This window comes from Aspergillus piperis, assembly GCF_003184755.1.
Source record: "Aspergillus piperis CBS 112811 unplaced genomic scaffold BO85scaffold_6, whole genome shotgun sequence".
Classification (NCBI taxonomy): domain Eukaryota; kingdom Fungi; phylum Ascomycota; class Eurotiomycetes; order Eurotiales; family Aspergillaceae; genus Aspergillus; species Aspergillus piperis.
Genome location: NW_020291596.1, coordinates 1,295,275 through 1,313,469, shown reverse-complemented (window position 1 = coordinate 1,313,469; position 18,195 = coordinate 1,295,275). Strand labels below are relative to the sequence as shown.

General features: G+C 50.8%; 5 protein-coding genes across 5 annotated transcripts; 1 reads left to right on the top strand and 4 right to left on the bottom strand.

Annotated features, from left to right (window-relative positions):
* Positions 1–757: 757 nt before the first annotated feature.
* On the bottom strand, positions 758–3,315 carry BO85DRAFT_267435 (Zn(II)2Cys6 transcription factor). Its single transcript, XM_025655065.1, has 6 exons — positions 3,017–3,315; positions 2,325–2,933; positions 2,104–2,255; positions 1,877–2,047; positions 1,479–1,820; positions 758–1,403 (listed from the first exon to the last, which is right to left on the bottom strand). The coding sequence occupies exons 1-6, from the start codon at positions 3,158–3,160 to the stop codon at positions 800–802; spliced, it is 2,022 nt and encodes a 673-aa protein (XP_025517208.1). The 5' UTR covers positions 3,161–3,315; the 3' UTR covers positions 758–799.
* A 4,126-nt stretch (positions 3,316–7,441) lies between these two features.
* BO85DRAFT_448229 (uncharacterized protein) lies at positions 7,442–8,390 on the top strand (the record flags this gene model as incomplete). The annotated part of the gene is made up of 1 exon (XM_025659885.1): positions 7,442–8,390. A coding segment is annotated over exon 1 (322 nt), but the record flags the coding sequence as incomplete, so codon positions are not given.
* Positions 8,391–8,790: 400 nt separating this feature from the next.
* Positions 8,791–10,821, bottom strand: BO85DRAFT_267340 (cytochrome P450). The gene is made up of 4 exons (XM_025655064.1): positions 10,585–10,821; positions 9,407–10,519; positions 9,162–9,328; positions 8,791–9,101 (listed from the first exon to the last, which is right to left on the bottom strand). The coding sequence occupies exons 1-4, from the start codon at positions 10,645–10,647 to the stop codon at positions 8,948–8,950; spliced, it is 1,497 nt and encodes a 498-aa protein (XP_025517206.1). The 5' UTR covers positions 10,648–10,821; the 3' UTR covers positions 8,791–8,947.
* A 1,812-nt stretch (positions 10,822–12,633) lies between these two features.
* BO85DRAFT_437336 (uncharacterized protein) lies at positions 12,634–15,162 on the bottom strand (the record flags this gene model as incomplete). Its single annotated transcript, XM_025658616.1, has 5 exons — positions 12,634–13,341; positions 13,402–13,467; positions 13,530–14,184; positions 14,247–14,513; positions 14,570–15,162. 5 exons carry the CDS (start codon positions 15,160–15,162, stop codon positions 12,634–12,636), a joined length of 2,289 nt encoding a protein of 762 aa, XP_025517205.1.
* Positions 15,163–16,122: 960 nt separating this feature from the next.
* Positions 16,123–17,214, bottom strand: BO85DRAFT_519077 (major royal jelly protein; the record flags this gene model as incomplete). Its single annotated transcript, XM_025665015.1, has 1 exon — positions 16,123–17,214. One exon carries the CDS (start codon positions 17,212–17,214, stop codon positions 16,123–16,125), a length of 1,092 nt encoding a protein of 363 aa, XP_025517204.1.
* Positions 17,215–18,195: the final 981 nt, after the last annotated feature.

The window sequence follows — 18,195 nt, the reverse complement described above, 5'->3', positions numbered from 1 at the left end:
TCACAGCGCATCAGACCACTCCAACAGGGTTGAGTTAATTTCTCAGGAATGCCGGAGAGTAAGAGTGGGTAGTTACAATGCATTGCCAAGCAATCTAATGTAGGCTGGACTGGTGTGATGGTGGTGCTTGTTCGTTCTTTGCTTGACCCTCGGCTATTCATCAAGCACCACAAGCAAACCACCAGTGATCGGTTTCAGGCCTGGCTGGCATTTAATATGCCTTCAAACGCCTGGATTTTTCCTTCACACGTCACAGTGAACAGTCGATAATCACGGTGCTAGAACCCCAATGCCTCTCCCCATCCGTAGGAGCTCACTGCGACAAACGCACTGACCCACGGTAATCTGCGTGAACGCACGGACAACGTGGGATGAATTAGGTGGAACATCTCGGACAAAGCAAGGCAGGGCTAGCTGCGGAGCACAGCATAAACCGGAAAGTACACAGTCGAGGAGAGAGTCTCCACCGGAAAAAGATGCCGACCGCTAATTTCGTGGTGCGAAATGGAGGCGGAAGAAATTTCCGGGCGCCAGGCAACGGAGACACGTCATATGTCGATCGCTATTATTCCACGCTCCCAAAACATTCCATCGGGGCCAAGTTTCACACCGGCAGACACCGGATCCCGAGATATGGGCGAGAAGGATGTACTGGGATGATGCTATCCAGAAAGGGAAAATGTACGCAGGGAATCATGCAACACATTTTGATCTAGAATTAGTGGTAATGATTCTTTACTTCGTCACGGACTTGTCAAGACATGAGAAATCGAATATGGGTGGCTGGGCGATGCCATCCTCAGTCAGCCGAGCTGCCTCGCTTCGAATCGGACTCCGACGCGGCCGAATCCTGGTTCGTCTGCGAGAGACTCAACCCATCCCATTTCGCCAGGAATTGGTCCATATCCACGTCCCCCTGGCGCGCCGGCCCTTGCTGCACTACCGAGCTAAAATGCGGGTAGAAGCTGCTGAACTCCTCGGCGTCGCGCTGCTTCCAGCCCAGCGTCTCGAAGTCGGTAAATAGCGCGCCGGTCTCCTCAGGAAGAGCCACCTCCGTCTGCGTCGCGGAGAGCTGTATCATGCGTAGAATACCTTTGGCGAGAGGGAAGCGCCGTGAGAACGCCCGGGCAATAATGCACAACTCAACGAAGGCGTTGCGGTTATCTGTAGAGTCCAGCGCCTCCATGAGGGTGAACATGCCGATGCTGCACCACTGAATGGTCGACGGCGCCATCCGGTCGATGCCCCACTTGTCGCGATGAACTCGAAGCAGCGCTGCTACCCGGCGCGCCGACGAAAGGCAGAGTTGCCGTGCATGTGCGGCCGTGGACACATCCAGGGCCACTTCACGGTTGGATCGGAGAAACCCAAAGATCTGCATGACGGTGGTATGGTAAAACATACTACGGTGGGGCAAATCAGCACACTGCGTCGCACACAAGAGGCATCCTGTGAAGGGGAGAGGCGAAAACACTCACTGGATACTCAAAACGTGGGGGACGGTCGCCACATCCGCATTTAAGCACGGTGGCAAATGAGCGTACCACTCCTGGAGCTGTTTGTAGATGCCATCAACAAACCCGATCATCTGCGACGGGGCAACCAGGTGCTCAGGGTCATGAAATCCCTGGCTGATCTGCATCATGATGCAGCAAAAGTCGCACCATCGATCGAAAACACAATTGTGATGCCCGCGGACGGCGTCCACCTCTCGCGGGTATGGGTACCATAGATCGTGCGGGTCGCCGTGGGTGACGGGGATGCGTGGACGCTGCGGGGGGTTGACGTTGATATGCTTCATCAATGACACAGTCGCCGTCCTGCCACCAATGCCAGTTAGTTAATGCTCCTATTCTCCAGACGGGCTTTCACTTACGAAGCAATATCGAAGGCTCCCCAGAGAGTCCTATTCACGACCTCTTCGAACGCAGGGTCTGCCTCCTGGCCGGCTATCCCGGGAGGATGGCGTTCCGCATACTCCTCCGCCCCCCGGATAGCTAGATCCAGGTACATCCAACCCAATCGGTCTTTGCCCATCAGGACCATCCTGGAGGCCCAACACTATTAGCATGTCCCACATTGCATGCAGCTTTACGCACATACCGGATAAACAGAACCAATAGACCTTGGATAGTTGGTATTGTAGCTCCTCCCTCCTCGTCTTCCAAGAGCCGACGGGCTTCTTCGTAGAAATGATCACCCCGCGTGAGCGTGTCGTTGGGAACGGTGAACACTTCGGCATAGTCAGAGTAGTACTAGAATCAGCATCAAGTTAGTTAGTCCTGCGGTGAATGGTACATGTTCAAAAGATCGGGTACACCTACACAAGCCTCTGAGAGAATTGCATTGACCAAGAAGCGGGAACAGAACCGGCAGTCGAGATTGCCGGCCCGCATGTCCCGTAGAAAAGCATCCTTATCCAGCCAGTGGAAGAACGGATAGGTCCAGGTCAACCACAGCGAAACGAGGTGAGATACCAGGTCACCGTCGTCAGTGACCGTTGTCCACGGCTTCGCAGGAACTTGATAGACGGGATTATCGGCGAGACGGCGGACATCCAGAACGCGGCGGGAGGATCGGGGTTGCGAAGGCGGTTGCGCCTCCTCATCATCGTCGGAGGGGCGAGATATTTGACTTTGGATCTCGCGCAGTTCTGGGGACAATTCGAGTTCGCGCCCGGTGAATTGTTGCTCCAGGAAGATTTGAAGCTCCTCGAAGGAGGCATTACTCCGGATGAGATTCAAGAGCTGAGCGAGACGTTTGCTCTCACTTTCCCGGAGCGCGTCAATGAGTCGTAGCAGCGTCTCTTCCGCTTGTTCGAGACGGTCCAATTTCCGCTTCATGGCGTATTTGCGACGCATGTCGGCCATCTCGTCGACCAGGCACGGGATGCCGTTTGCCACGCAGTGTTGACATGGTGGATCACCTCTGCACTTGAGGGGGTCAGCCGACGAACAGGACGCGATGTGATGGTATGAAGATACCAGTGACAACGGGCTTAATGAAGAAATCCCACCTTGAGCTTCTTCTGTTTACACGCCTTGCAGGCAGTGGTCTTGTGCTTGCGACCCTGAACTACATTGTCCGCCACCTTGGCAGTTGGGGGCTGGCCAGGAGCGGGAGCTAGAAAGCGGGAGGAGGAGGATTGCGTGTCGGACATATATGACAATGATGGGACAACAAGACGACCACACGAGGGGAAGTCGCCCTGGCAAGAGAGAAAAGAGAAGAGGCGAAGAGATGAAGAAAGGACCCGAGGGAACGGATACAGGGAGTTTCAATGGGGGTGGGGTTCGGTTGGCGGGAGGAGATGGCAATAGTGTTGTGGGAATGATGGGTGAATGAAAGTGGAAAATGCCCCCCAAAAGGTAAGACTAAGTGAACGACACTAAGCCCCAGGGTTTGGGAATGAAGGCAGGAGAAGGGGCGACGTTGGTGATTCAAAAGGTTATGTAGCAAGAAATGCTAGTACTAGTAACAACTTATGAGTGTTGCTACTTTTTTTAAGGGCCGAATTTTATATATGGAGCCGGCGACCCAATTGTCAAGGGATTTGCTTTTCCGGGCCTGGATCTGTGGCTGCATCGGCATCCAAGTGGAGAGATAAAAATAAAAAGAAACCACAGGTCCAAAAAAAATCACAGATTGAAAATTCAAAACACTAAAAGAAAACTAAAAGATAACCATATAATTTGGGCGTTGATGGAAAATACCATTTGAGACGAAGTGGGCGAAAAACGGTGTGAGGAAATCGAAAATCCCAGAAAATACCCAATATGGAAATGGGAAGGGACAGAAAAATTCGAGTATACAACAGATGAGACCAAAAGGGGAAATGCATACAAGAAGAGAGAAGAGAAGGGACAAATAAAAAAAAAGATGAAAAAGAAAAGAAAGGAAATACACAGTCCAGCACCCAGACTCCCAGAGACCCAGAGGGAAGGAAGCTTAAAACGCGACAGCCAGTCAGCAGTGCGGATGGGAGGCCGTAAGACAGGCATTGATGTTTCTGGAAAGCAGCAGAGGCTGCGACATAATTCCGCGGGCCCGTCGAGACTTCCGGCCGGGGACTACTACAGAGGGAAAGTCATTCAGTCTGCAGTCAGTAAGCAAGAATCAGTAGTAAGTACTCCGTAACTTGTTCCGTATGAAAGAAAAAAAAGGATCGGGAACCACCAGTCCCAAAGAGGACAAGCCTGCGGGCAGCCCCAGTCTTGGCCCGGCCTGTCGCTGGTGGCACTGCTATCCGCCCAATCACTACCGGGGGCGCTAGTGTCAATTGGGGAATTTCGAAGTATCTTCGGCCGTCCAAGTGTCGGAGCCGGTAGAACCCAAATGGCAAATACCCTCATCAATCCGCCAGATGGGACCCGGGCCTTACCTGCATAGGCCATGGGAATCAAATTATGAAGCAGCGAATGAACGTCTCCCATCCGAGGCCTGAGAAACAAACAAGGTCCGGAGAACTGACTGGAGTTTGGGTCCTATCTCTATTACCGCTTTCGAGGTTAGCAGACCGCATCGCTGGGACCTTTGGGAGCCCTGTACCTGGCAACTCCCAGCTTTGGTAGTCTAGTACCACTGGAAGGAAAATTATGGAGTACTACACAAGTTCAATTGGGCGGGTGTACCTGGTTAGCTAGGCCCGCAATAATACCAAAGAATTACCAAGATACATACTTTGACTTTGTTGCCTCTAGTAGATAATAAATATAAACAATATGCGTACCTGATGTACCTTAAGATTACTTCAATACCGTATGGGCTTAGTACCCGAGGTCAGATCCGGTCAGGTCGGGTCTTAACTCTCTTTTTGTTGTTCCTCTTCCCCCCTCCCCCTCGCCGCCATGAACACATGGAGTCTGCGACCCAGTCAATCACCCAGGGGTGTGGAGGCTGTCCATCGGCAGTGGCAAAAAGCGGCACGCTACTGATCGCGCCTGCAGAAAGTCAGCTTCATCCAATGATCAAGACACTGTCGAAGGGGAAGTAACAGCCGGTCTTTGCCGGCCAGCCATGGAGGCTTGCATGGGCTGCGGTGGAACCTGGTCGGCACCCCCTCTCCCCGGCGGGTTTCCGGGCGAATCACCTGACGCGCCGCGGGCCTGCGATCGCAGCAAGCGTCGCCTATCTGAAGATCCTCAAATGTAACTATGAGTTCATTTCTGCGCCTCGACTTTGACATCAACGGACAGGAACCGGTTGACCCTCACGGAACTGTTTTCCAGACAATGTCGCCCAATACACCGCTCAAACCACTCACCCCGTCAACCCGTTCGCCCCCGTCTACTATTCGCCTCAGGCCTTCTTTCAGCCTAGATATGCCCAATTAGATACACCCAATGAAAAAGGGCCGCTGGGGGTATGCGCTACGCCATCGCATCGCACACGCCTCGTTTGACCGAGTCATTCGGTGGCAACGCGACGTTCCAGATCGTCGTGCAGCGTGCGCTTGTTAATTGATATCGTCGACTAGAAATCACAGTAATTGCTGTCACTCCCCCCTCGCAGAGGGAGTTTGATATTAACCCAGTTGGGAAGGACGCACATGAAGGGAGGAGCCTGATCTCCACCACAGCCAGTGACAGAGGCTTAAGTCCTCCAGCAAACATCACACTCGAACCACACTGGACGGGCTGGGACCGAGACAAGACATGCGCTCGGGTGGAATGACGGGAAGGAAGGGGAGGAGACACGCTACGCTCCGTACGAGTTCTCTTGGACCTACGACATTGCATGCGTCCATGATAAGCGGGTCCTTAGTGTCATCGTAATAGGCAAGAGGTACGAGGTAAGTAAATAGGCTTGCCTTTGGTCTTTTCACAATCTTGCGCCATGGGTTTTACCGGCCGGTAATAGACCGTCACCGCACCCGCATTGCAGGCAAAATTGGTTGTCTGCATTTCAGGTCGCAAGGTTTCGTGACGGAGAATGGGCCTAAACATAGTAGTAACCCCCCGTATAGGCGCACTCATTGGTGGTGATCGGACCCTCATGCCAGCAAGTGCGCCATACTAGCAGCCCTCTGTGTCTGTTACCTGTATGTACAGGAGACTAGGCCAGCAGATACACAGTAGCGATGCGCCACCAGAGCTCGGGCACCGATGCGAAATCTGCTTTCCACGCGAGCAATTCCGAAGCCCAATCAGAGGGGACACAAATGTCTCAAGGAAGAGCCAGATATCCTTGGCGGTGGGAAGGGTGAAAAGCCATGGTCGATAGGAAGGAAAACCAACCAGCCCAGCCGAGCTAAATGCAGCAACCACCGAACAACCACCGACACCTCAGCCATCAATCTTCTGGATTCAGTAAGTAGCCGATCATGTGAGACCATGATCACGCCCATCCTTCCCGTTTTGCATGGATGTTTGCTTGCTCTGGTACTATCATCCCCTTCCGCCGCTGGGTTTGAATCGCCTCTTTTTTCTATTTTTTTTTTTTTTTTTCTTCTCACTCCATCCTCTTCTAACCCTCCCCCCTTCTCACTTCCCCTCCATTCATTGCAATCCACATCCCCTATCGGCTAGGAGGGAAGAGAGCCATCGCGGCCCCTACCCTAGCGTCCGCGATTATCGAATAATAGCTCCAATTGCGGGCCAAAACATTCTTGAGTCCACGTCGCCGTCTCGGAGAAATGGGGGAGGTCCAACCCTGTCGATTCAATTCACCAGGTGTCAGACTAGGCCACTCGGAAAATGCCCGTCGTCGTCTGGGTTGCATCACCTAGCTTCATTGCTGTCGACAAAATTCCTTTGGTGCCCACTAACCTCAACAGCTTTCCTGCATCGGTGGGCATCTCCGAGCGCACCCAGACCTGGTGTTACCCTGGTCTAGTGCAGCTGTCATGCCTCCACTCATGTAGCTGAGGCAGAACCGACCGTTCTAGGCAGGTGTGACCCTCACTTCACTGTCCGGAATCACAGGAGATACTATCATCTGGCAGCATCAGAGGCCTAGATCAACATCAGGTGAGCTCGAGTATTTCCTCTGGACTTCAATCTTGTTGCCAGGCATGTTTGGATTTCTGCCTACATTGCCGAACATCACCGGGATGTGACAGGCAAGCCTGTAGCCAATCATCCACCCGCAGAAGGGAAATCCTACCCATCCTGGCAAGAGGCGACCGCAACTGGCGTGACATGAATCACTCCCTCTTCCTCCTCATTTCCCATAATATTGACATCCTGTCACTGACCCTGCCCTTGTCGAGATCGTGCCAGTCATCGTCTCCCATCGAAAACTCTTCCCCGATACTAGCTGAAACGTCGGAATCCTGTCACGCTTTGTCGCTGCACATCAAGCCTATCAGCATGACAATGCCTTGCCCAATAAGGTCCACTTTCCTTGACCCCGGCCACACAACAGAGCAGTGGAGCCGGACGCACAAGTCTTCAAAATAGGTTTACCTTGGCAAAAAAAAAAAAAAAAAAAAAAAAAATAGAGTGAATCCACGGGGAGAGTTCTCGATACTGCAGAGCCAGAGAAATCGGTGGAAGGTTCGGTCATGTTGAGCTGCACTTGCGACAGACTGCCGCGCATGACTGCCGCGCATGGTCTAGCAGTGAAGCGGAGCAATAAGGATCATGAATTGGTGGCAATTCAGGCTGTCCTTGCTAAGGATCGACGGCAATGTTGTGAAGGTCTCTTGCCCTTCAGGCTTCTTTTACAGAGCACGGACGTGGCAGTCATGGACTAGCCTTCTGCGGGTTGTGACTGACTACAACACAACTACTCGATCATTCGAGCTACCTCTTTGCTGTAAGGTTGCTGGTAGTCTGGGCGAAACCGGTATGAAGGTATCTTGTCAGCTTCTGCGGCGCAAAGCCCCGAGCTCCGAGCCAGCGTCCATTATGCGGCAGGAATGGACCAAAACCCCACTGCCTGGTGAAACCCCAGGTCCATTAATATAGCCGGAACAAATACCGGCTGATGGAAAATTATCGCTTCGAGTTTCGGTTTAATATTTCTGCAAATGTTAACGGTGTTATACAAATATGAGAAACGAAGCTTAAATGCCATCGACGACATAGTATACTGAGCTCCCGAACATTCACTACCGAACACCACACTGTCGCCCCCTCTCTGCACCCTTCTCCATTATCAGAACGATGTCAAGCGAGGCTGCATAACATCCACAGCGACGCTGGCTTCTCTCGCTGGAGGATGAGTTGTTTGGAGGAAGAATGATCAGTATGATCCGCTGACACCACACAAATTTCGCAGGATCCCGTGTATTAGCCTTGTTAGAGCATTCCTTCGTCACACTGGATCAGTAAGCGGGAATTCTAGACTATGCGACCGTGGGAACCGTCCAGGCTCAAAACCCTGTTTAGACGTCATACCCAAGCAACCGCCATGTCATAATGAAGCATGAAATCATCTTCCACCCAGCCTGAGCAAGCTGGGGAATCCCCACGATGCATCGCGAATCCCTGGCGGTCGGAATCTGTTTGCGCTGGACACGTCGCCTCCCAAGCGCTGCCACAATGCCACATGACGTCATGCGCGATCGGCTTACCGCCAGTGCCTTTTCCACTTTGGGAAAGCTTGTTGCCATCCGCAACGTGCAGTGTGCCCTCGCTGATTCTGGTTTTCACGCCGGTTTTTCCGCTGCTGTCGGATACATTTTGTTAAGACATTGACTACATACAACTACATACTAAATTTGTCCATTAGGGCAAGGACCGGGAGCGCGCTGTATCGACGGCACTTACCGTGGGCCTTTTGACCCGAACGGATGAGGTTGATTGGATTGTAGAGAAGGACGACTGGGAGAATTATCATATCCTCATTGACCTCCAAAAAAGAACATCACTATCAACTTTCGCCAGCATAGCTCAAGCCCATATGCTCTGGACACCTCATGTCTTAAGCTAACCCTGTACACATTCTCCCATCCTTACTAGATACTCAGATGTGCATCCAGATGTGCATCGATGGCTTCCGTCTAAGCCCGGGGGGTCAGTTGAACCATCAATCGATTTTTTTGCCACAGTGTCCACGTATTCTGCTTGTCCCAGCCGACTGATTCAGATGCCAGGTTTAGATCATAGTGGTATAGGACCTTGGCTAGGATGAGTCGCATCTCATGATAGGCGAGACTAGTTCAGATGTTAGACATGCTCACTAGAGCATTGACACCATGGCTAGGGGAAACTCACTTCTTTCCCAGACAATTGCGAGGGCCGAAAGAGAAGGGCTGGAAAGCAGCCTTGTCGTCGCCAGCAAACTGCGGGTCGTTACCCCATCGCTCCGGAAGAAATTCGTCCGGCCGGGTGAAGTTTCGTGGGTTGCGATATGTCGCCCAGTGGTGTACCGAGACAGCTGTCTGAATGTACACATTAGTCCAAGGCCATAATTGCCAAAAGGGGAAAAAAAAATAGGTAAGCTGAGTAGCGCTGCTCACATTGCCAGGCATATATTCGCCGCAGATCTCCATACCCTCCTTCGGAGTGAGACGGGGCATCCCGGTAGGGACAGGGGGATACATCCGAAGGCCCTCGTCGATACACATGTTCAGGTACTTCAACTGTGCTAACCGCAGCATATCGATGTCCGAATCTCGCTCAAAGGCGTCTCGAATCTCCTTGGTGATTTTCTTCATCTTGTCCGGATTCAGCAACAACTGATACGTGAGGCCGCTCAACGCCGTTGCGGTGGTTTCCGTGCCAGCTACCATGAACAGTTGTGAGTTGGCGTACATTTCTTCACGGCTCAAGCGCAGGGACTCTTTCTGCGACATAACCAGGCCCCAAATGTCGGGGCGATCCAGGCTCTGGTCAACCCGCCAGTCTACCCTGTCCTTGCATGACTGGTAATGAGACGCTTGTCGTTCTTTCAAGGACCGAGGGAGAAGAGAGTTTAAAAAATAAGAACACCATGGATAGTATCTTGCGACACGTCGGAGTGAATTGATCTTCACACTGGAGAAGATCGATGTCACCCACCCCACGTTGCCGGTACCTTTCAGCAGATTCAGTGGGTCTCCGAATGTCAAGTCACCCATAATGTCGAATGTGGTCAGATTGTACATCAAAACCATTTCGACCTTGGCCTTAGGATCTGCTTGGACAACTTCTCGGAGCTTCTCGATGAGCAAGTCCGCATAATGAGCGATGAGTGGCTGCTGCTCGCGCAAAGCCTTGTCCGAGAAAGCATGTGAAAAATTTCGACGAAAGCGTGAATGATCGGCAGCTTTGGCACGAATGACGTCCGGGGTTCTATTAAGTGTGGTGCCGAAGAATCGCATGTCCTTTTCAGTGGATTTCTTTGTTGCACTGGCATGGCCGTAGATATCTCTCCATCCGTCGGCGCACGAGTAGCTGACTTGATCGGGCGAGATCCGGACGGTGTCTCCGAAAGCCAGATGCAGGTTTCTCACCCAAACATGCTCATCGCCCATAAGGGAGTGATACATATGCACCAGACGGGTAATCGCCGCCAGCTTCGGACCGGCGATCTTATGCAGAGGGTTGATGTACAACTCGTAAAAACATTTTCCTACCAAGGAGAGAACTAACTGTGGTAACCCAAGGCACGTGTTAGCAACCGTCAACCCCTTACGTCTGGATGCGTTGCACTGACTATACCAGCGGTTACTGTTAGATAATGCCCCTGGAGGGCCCCTTGAATACTTTCGTGAATCATGCTGAGGTTTGGAGACACAACAATAACAGACAATCAAACGGTCTGAGAAAAAGCGCTGGTTTGTATCGAATGCACACCGCCGTGACGGAACTAGGGATGCTATTTATCTCCTTCACTCCAATAAATGAGTCGCCTGACTCTGCAACAGCCGGCCTGATTATGTCGAGACAAAGCTGCACAAGCCCAGCCAATGCTTTCTAAAGCCGGCACACGACCCGCTAGCGACCAGCTAAGCTGCATGAAGCGATTGCCAGGAAAGGCCTCGGCCCATCCCCCATACACCACTCCGATGCAAGTGATGCTCGGCTCTAGAGCTCCGATGTTCCGATGAGGGATAGTTACAACGTGTTATCTTGGAGGTCTCGATGTGTGTTCTAGTTTCGCAAGCGTGATTCGAGCTATACCAACCGAGCGGGGAAACAGCAAAGTGGAGTTCTGCTGTGCCGCATCAAACTTCAAAAGAGGGGTCATGTCGATCGCCGACCTTCTCATAGCGAATAGCAGGATAAGTATTAGCGTTATACCATTGTGCCAGGACATTTGGGTTTTGCATAATTATCCAGCCGCTCCACTGACCGGCTATGATCTGGGGCCAGATGGAAGTCTGGGATAAGAGTAAGGGTGCAATGAAATACGTGTATAAACCTTGTCACATGTCGCAGATTATGCTAATTGGCCTGTGCACAACGCCGCGTCAACGGTCGCTGCAGTCGGTATAACCAACAGGCAAGGGATTGGTCTGCGCTCGTGCCGTTTCATCCGACTCTGGTGATTCAAAACCAAAGTGCAGATGCAGTGTTACCCTCACAGGGATGCCCTGCGGCAACAGTGAAATCTATTGATATGAATGCCATTGTCTATCATCCAATTATAAGCTATTGTCATTAGCCCTGCCGATCATCTCCAAACTCAAATCCGGCGAATACTAACACGAACACTGACGTCTTTTGTCTTACCTCGTTGTACCTGATACCTCCAATGTTCTATGAACACACTGTTTACCTGAACAACCACTCGGATTGTCGGGTCAGACTGCGAATGCATAAGACTGCCACATATACACTCACCCACGTCATCTCAGCAGCCAAAGCGACGTAGGATCGATTACCTCTATCTAGTGCTTGGTGGATGGTAAGCAAGCCCTATGATTTATGACGACGGAGTTCGTTGGCTGGGCCTGCAGCAGCAATGACATTCCTTCCGTCGAGCCGAAAATGACCTATCGCCGGCGACGGTCGGCCCGGAGGATCAACTAAGCCAGCTATGCTACGCTACGCCATCCTTCCAAGGGCCGAGTCGATCTGCGGTGTTCGGGAAGGATCAGGAACATATACCTTCTAAGTTCTATAGTATGAACCAGTGGGTCAGGATGTGCGGGTTTGCTACTTGAACAGTATGGATGCGCGGGAGGTGTTCGTCGCTCTATTCATTTACGTTTCTGAGAGCCTTGTCTGTGTCTGTTTGTATTCTGCCAGGCTTAAATGGCTAACTTACGACAAAGATAAGTCTATATTACTGCGTAATTGAGGCATGGAGTCCCTCGTTGGCTACCTTGCCATCGAGTAGAAATTCCCTCAAGCCTTGTTTGGATGGATTCCACAAACCCCCACACTGCCAGCATATAAATACTCCACTTTATCGTCATAGACAAGTTCATCTCAATTACGAAAACCATGTCATTGTGCAGGCAACCAGGTTATTTCAAACTATTAGAATGTAAGTTCTGTGATAGACATGCTGTTTTGCCTTGTGATCGGAAACCCCGGGCCTTCCTATTCGGGATCGGATGTTGGTTTCTTATCCCGAGCAGGGGCGATTGCTTCTCTGAGATCATCGACTATTCCTCATGAAACATGATTTCATTCATTTTATTTCTCTCACTGGAATTTGATTTCATTCTCTCAATACTAGGAAGTGTGCCTGTGGGCCTCACTAACTTGCATTAAAAGGGGGAAAGGTTATCATATTAGAGATCTTCAAAGACTATCACACAGCCGTATATCTATCTAAAAGCTCGCCCACTATCCCTTCCATATCTTCCTCCTCTTCATTTGGCTTCACTGCATGTATAGTGGTTGAGGGCAAAGGAGGAAGGGACTCAACGACAGCCAAAGAATCGGAAGGAGCGCGGCTGGCTCGAGGCAAAGCTTCAACAAGATCTGCGAGAGGTCTCGATTGGCAAGAGTGCCACCGACACTCTAGGGCCTGGGGCACGGAAGAAGATTGGGAAAAAACGGGCTCAGGAGGGTAAGGGGGGTTTTTCTCTTCCGAACCTTGAATCTGTGAAGTGCGCTCGACATTTTCTTTAACCCACCCTCCATATCCATAATACCTCCTTCCACGCCGTCCATGCAGTGCAGGCCCTCCAAGCCCTCCAGCCACTGCGATTGACCCTCCCGCTGCCATTCCTTCACCCACTGCTGCTCCTGCAACTGCTGTCCCCAGAATACGATTAGACGAAGGATTAGGAGCGTTTATCTTATGTCTGGGATCAATAGTTCTCAACACTCTTCTGATATGGAGCAAAAGCCCAGGTCGTCTGGATTTCTTTTGGCCGTTAACCTCAAGCTCGGTTCGATTGCTGTCACGCTGCATTTTAGACCTCTCATTCACGAGTCTTCGCGTGTGTGCCAATAATTCCCCTTCAAAATGGTTGAACATAGCTTTATTGACAAGCATATAGTTGTAATCACTCTATTTTATAATTAGAATTTCTATTACTGAATTTTGGGAGTTCATAAAATTGATACATACCACATTCCACTTCCAGGGTAATCCAAATGCGTTAAGACTCTCGGGGAAAATACTGTGACGATTTACCTACGACGTCAAGTCAGCGTTATCCTGGAAATGAGGCCATATCGAGATTTGGAGTAAGTTACACTGAAGTCCATAGCAATATCCTGCTGATCTCTCAAGTCCTCAGACTTCAGTTCTCTTCGCTTAGATGTTGTAGATGGGTGCTTGAGCTTCACGATGAATGTGATACTTCTTGTTCGGATATCATCGAATCCGTCAACAGGTAAGAACTCGCCGACTTGTATCCATTCGATTGCGTCGGTGCCCGTGAAGTTGTCATGATCACCATCCAGGTTGAGAGCATCTAGTGCCTGTTGTTCATCGGCCGATAGAGCAAGGAGCTGATTGAGTACTGTACTATTTGATGACTTTTTCCACTGATCTATCTGGGAGTCAATATCCTGGCGTGGGACCTCCACACGCCGGACTCGGTACTCCACGTGGTGCTTCCCATGTGCTATCTGAAGCTTAGGTGTTAATAGGTATACACCGAGTAGCGCATCCGTGGCCGAGCTGATAGATGCGATAGATGATCTGTTGTTGTATACAGAAGAGTAGTAGAGAGAGTCAAGGTCACACCCAGATCCCTCGTGGACCGGATAAGTTCTGCTTGGATTCCAGATATCGCCATCTGCAGCTAGTGCTTTGCCTGCATCACTTGGCTTGGTATGTGCAGAGCAGAAATCAATATCTCTATGAGGCTGGCAGTCCAAATTCTTGACTTCAATGGACGAAATTCTATCCATAGAGTTAGGTATATCTGGTGGAATAGCTCTCGATATAGATAAGGATAAACGAACTGTGGAATACCCCGACTAGCGCCATTTTCTAGACTGGGAGGTCGTCGCAATTGAAGGGAAATTGCCGCGGTAGTGGTCATCTCCGCAGGTTGTAAATTCTCATCGACGGTGTCCCTCTCCGCCACACTAGCGGTTCGATTTCCAGCCAAAGTATCATCTCGTTGTTTCGCGATATCAACTCGCGCTCTCTCCGCAGCTACGATCGATCTTTTCAGCAGATACTGATCTTCTTCGGAATATGCGATCAGACTTGTTCTCGTGGTATGCCTACTCCGGTCATCAGACATGAGACAAATTTAGCATAAGTACTAAGCCAGACTTACCCCTCCATAACCTTCTTCGAGTAGCGTAGCATCGCAACTTGAAGCAGGAGCATCAAAGTCCCCTTTGCATCGCGTAGCTCTGCCCTCATGGAATCCATTTGGGGCTTGACGAATGGCCATTTCACCATTTCAGCTGGACTGAGTCTGATGGGATCTTTGCTTTGAGGATTTGCCCTCAGCTGCTTACTCGCCTTCCTTAGTCCTTCTTCGAGCCTTTCGAAGATAGCGTTACATTTTGAAGCGAGATTCATGACGATCGCAAAGCCGGCTGCGTTAAATATTCCGTTCTGTGGCTCATGGCCTTCCGTATCGCTATAATCAATGGCCTCAGGATTGACCGTCCGTGCTTTTCCATTGCTGATGCTGTTGTTGGTGTTGGTATCGGTTGCTGCTTGTGTCTGAAATAGCTCCTTGTCAGCTAGTCCACCCAACTGCTGCAAAATACTAGCATTGACTGAGATATCCTCGGCAATATTTCTGATCTCATCCGGGGCGGACTTGATTTGGTCCGCAAACGTAAGTAGCTTGATGGAGCATTGAATTCCGGTTGTTGCAATCCCAATGATTGCTGATGCGGATCCAACAGCCTCCATTGATTTGGGCTATCTGAGCACGGTAAATGCTGCTGGAATATAGGAACTATGTTATTGCGGAAGAGAATCTTCGGACTGAGCGATCGTTGAAGGAAAGGGATATTCCTGCACGGAAGAGGAAATAATCAGCCGCGCGAAGGCTGTGCTGCCCCGCTCAGTTAACTTTGCAGCCTGATCACTACCTTGTCACCACTATTTAACTAGACCAAGTCAAACTAGGGATCGAGGGTCGGCATCTACTGATGTGAGGAGATAATGTCGGAGTGTTTGACGTTGAAATTCATCGAGACCTCCCTGACGTGGAGCCTGGACCTTCGCCATTGCTGGGCGCAACCTCGATGCGTGACCACGTTCAAGTCTAGGCAGTTAATGGAAAAGCAGGGAATCACGGGGAAAGCAATTAAGCAGAAGTAGAAGAAGATACTGAGTGAGATTGGAATCGAGCTGGGTACTGGTAAGAATTGGGCGCCATAGAGAAGTCCTTCAGCCGTAGCCACTACTCTCCCGTTGTAAGGAAGGTGCTGCTCGGGATGAGTGCGGCCCCCAGCAGCCGTGTATTATTCTATTGGCGTGAGACCTCCGAGAGGGTGATTGTAGGCTGTAAGCGCTAGAGAGCTGTTTCTGTTCAGTCCATCTGCAAGGCTGCACTAGACGGGATGTGGAAGGCTTTCATTGGACGGGGAAGCTGGGATATCCCTGATAGCTGGGCGCCCGGCAGCCGCCTGCAAGGCTGAGCTGACCCTCCTGTTAACGTCTAGATAATGTTGGTCGCGCGTACTAGCCGAAAAGCCGTCCCGATTGAACTCTTCCCTTACTGACTATACTACTTCTGCCAATTCAAAGGGTCTACAGGCTCTTTCGTCCATGAAGAACCATATAGTATACACTCAACAACCTATCTCTCAGCGCATTACTAGACACCATCATCACCCCAATAATCACAGACCAAAAGAACCTCCGCTAAGCATGATCAATAGGCGACGGCCCCGCGTCAATCGGATAAGTGAAAATATAGTTCGGCCCATCAGCCATCAATCCATCACCACCAGGCCTCATCTGCGAAGCAGGCAGCCAAAGCTTCTTATCAGCGGTAACCCACATAAGATCTGTCCAAAGCAGCTTCTCATCCTGAATAAGTACAGTCGCGCGTCCCTCAGGCGTGACCTTCCAGATAGCCAGCAAGTTGGTATCACTAACATAGATGTTTCCATCCCCATCGATAGTACTACCACCAGTGCTGGGCGTCAGGGCAAAAGGCTCTGCATAGTCTCCCAAAGTCGATGCGAGAGTCGCATTCTTGAGAGACGCATCAACGTACACCGTCTTGATGCGATACAAGCCTCCATTACAGGGCTGGTAGTACAGATACACACCGTCAGGGGAAACTTCGATTTGATCGAGTCCAACGGAGAGGGTGCTGCCTGCGGCGCCGTAGCCGGGGACCAAAGTGCCATTGTACATCATAGGGAACCAGGGTTGGGCGGAAGAGTCGGTAGACAGAACACGCACACCCGTGCCGGTAGTCATGTTCATGACGAGTAGAGCACCGGCAGTGTCACTCATGTAGGCCACATCACCAGCGGCGTTGAAGCGGACGTCGTCAATGCCGCTGTCGGATGCTTTCATGGCGTCGAGGTAGTAGAGCTTGTCCACGGCGTCGGTGGTGAGGTTCACTCCCACGAGCTTGGTGGAGCCGTTGACACCGGTAGATCCGCCATCGACAATCCAGTAGCGACCGTCGGGGCCTATACGGGCGCCGTCAATGCTGACGAAGGTCTTGCGTGGGTCGGAGGTAGGATCACTCGAGTTATAGGAGTTCCAGGCCGTGTTTGGGTAAAGGAACGTGGAGTTGTCGTCCAAAAGCTCGACTATTTGAGGGGGCAGAGTGGTCGAGTACCGCTGAGAGAGAAATTTACGGCCATCAGAGGAGATGCTGATGCCTTGGGTGGCGCGCTCAAGGGAGTACGCGAGCTCGAGGCCTGGGGTACTCGTGGTTGCGGCAGCCAGGGGGGCTGTGAGGCCTAGGAGGCCGAGGAAGAGGGCGGCGGGCATTGTGGTCTCAAGTTGAGATAGAAAATAATTTGAAGACTCTGCCTGAATTCTGTGATTCCAACCATGATGGCCTGTAGCTTTATAGTAGCCAGGTCGGCCAGGAGACAGAAGAAAGGAAACTATCTCCGCCCTGCCAAGTAACGCCAAGAGGATGCGGAATCAAAGCCAAGCACAGCCAAGCTCAAACAAGCTTAGCCTCCGCAATTTTCAGCGTTCCACTCCTTGATTGATAGCCGGATGAGCATGATATGATGGTAGTGGGGTGTGGAAGGATCCCTTAATTGGGCGCTAGGCGTTTAGGAAGGTCAGAAGCCGGAGGAGATGCAGGTACGAGACGTTCTTGAACATCACTAAGTTGATGCGTCGTCTCCACTGCTTGCGTGGTCTGATTTTGCAATAGTATTGTAGACCCATAGGTGCCTACGGGACCGAGGATTAAGATTTCGTATCCGACCGAGAATAGGATTTGTAAGTCACTGCCTCAGTTGAAAGCAACTCCCAAGCGTCGGTGGAAACAATAACCAGGCCTCTACTGGTCATTATCTCCGAGAATTCGGTCATAGTGACCTGATTTGGAGGACCGCCAGTTCATTAATATAGTAATCTAGATACACGGCTAGTAGAGCTGGGAGATGATAAAATTTTAAGTAAGCCTACTGATAGCCACTTGACAAATGGCATTGCGTTGAGCTGGCACTAGTAGATTACATATGTTCGCTGTACTCATTAGATGAACTTGCTTATGCCACAAAATCAACCTTATCTATCACCAAATGGTTTATAGCATACTAGGTTGAGCCTGAAAAAAGCTGTCTTGTCTTCTGTATCTGAAATGAAAGTGACAGTAAACTAGCAAAGATAGTATATTGCCAAACTTCAGCAATGCGCTGGGCGGATTGCCTTCGAAATCTGCCTCATTGTGGAAAATAAAAATATCTCGTAGTAGTGACATAACGCCACCAAAGAACGACGTAAATGTGA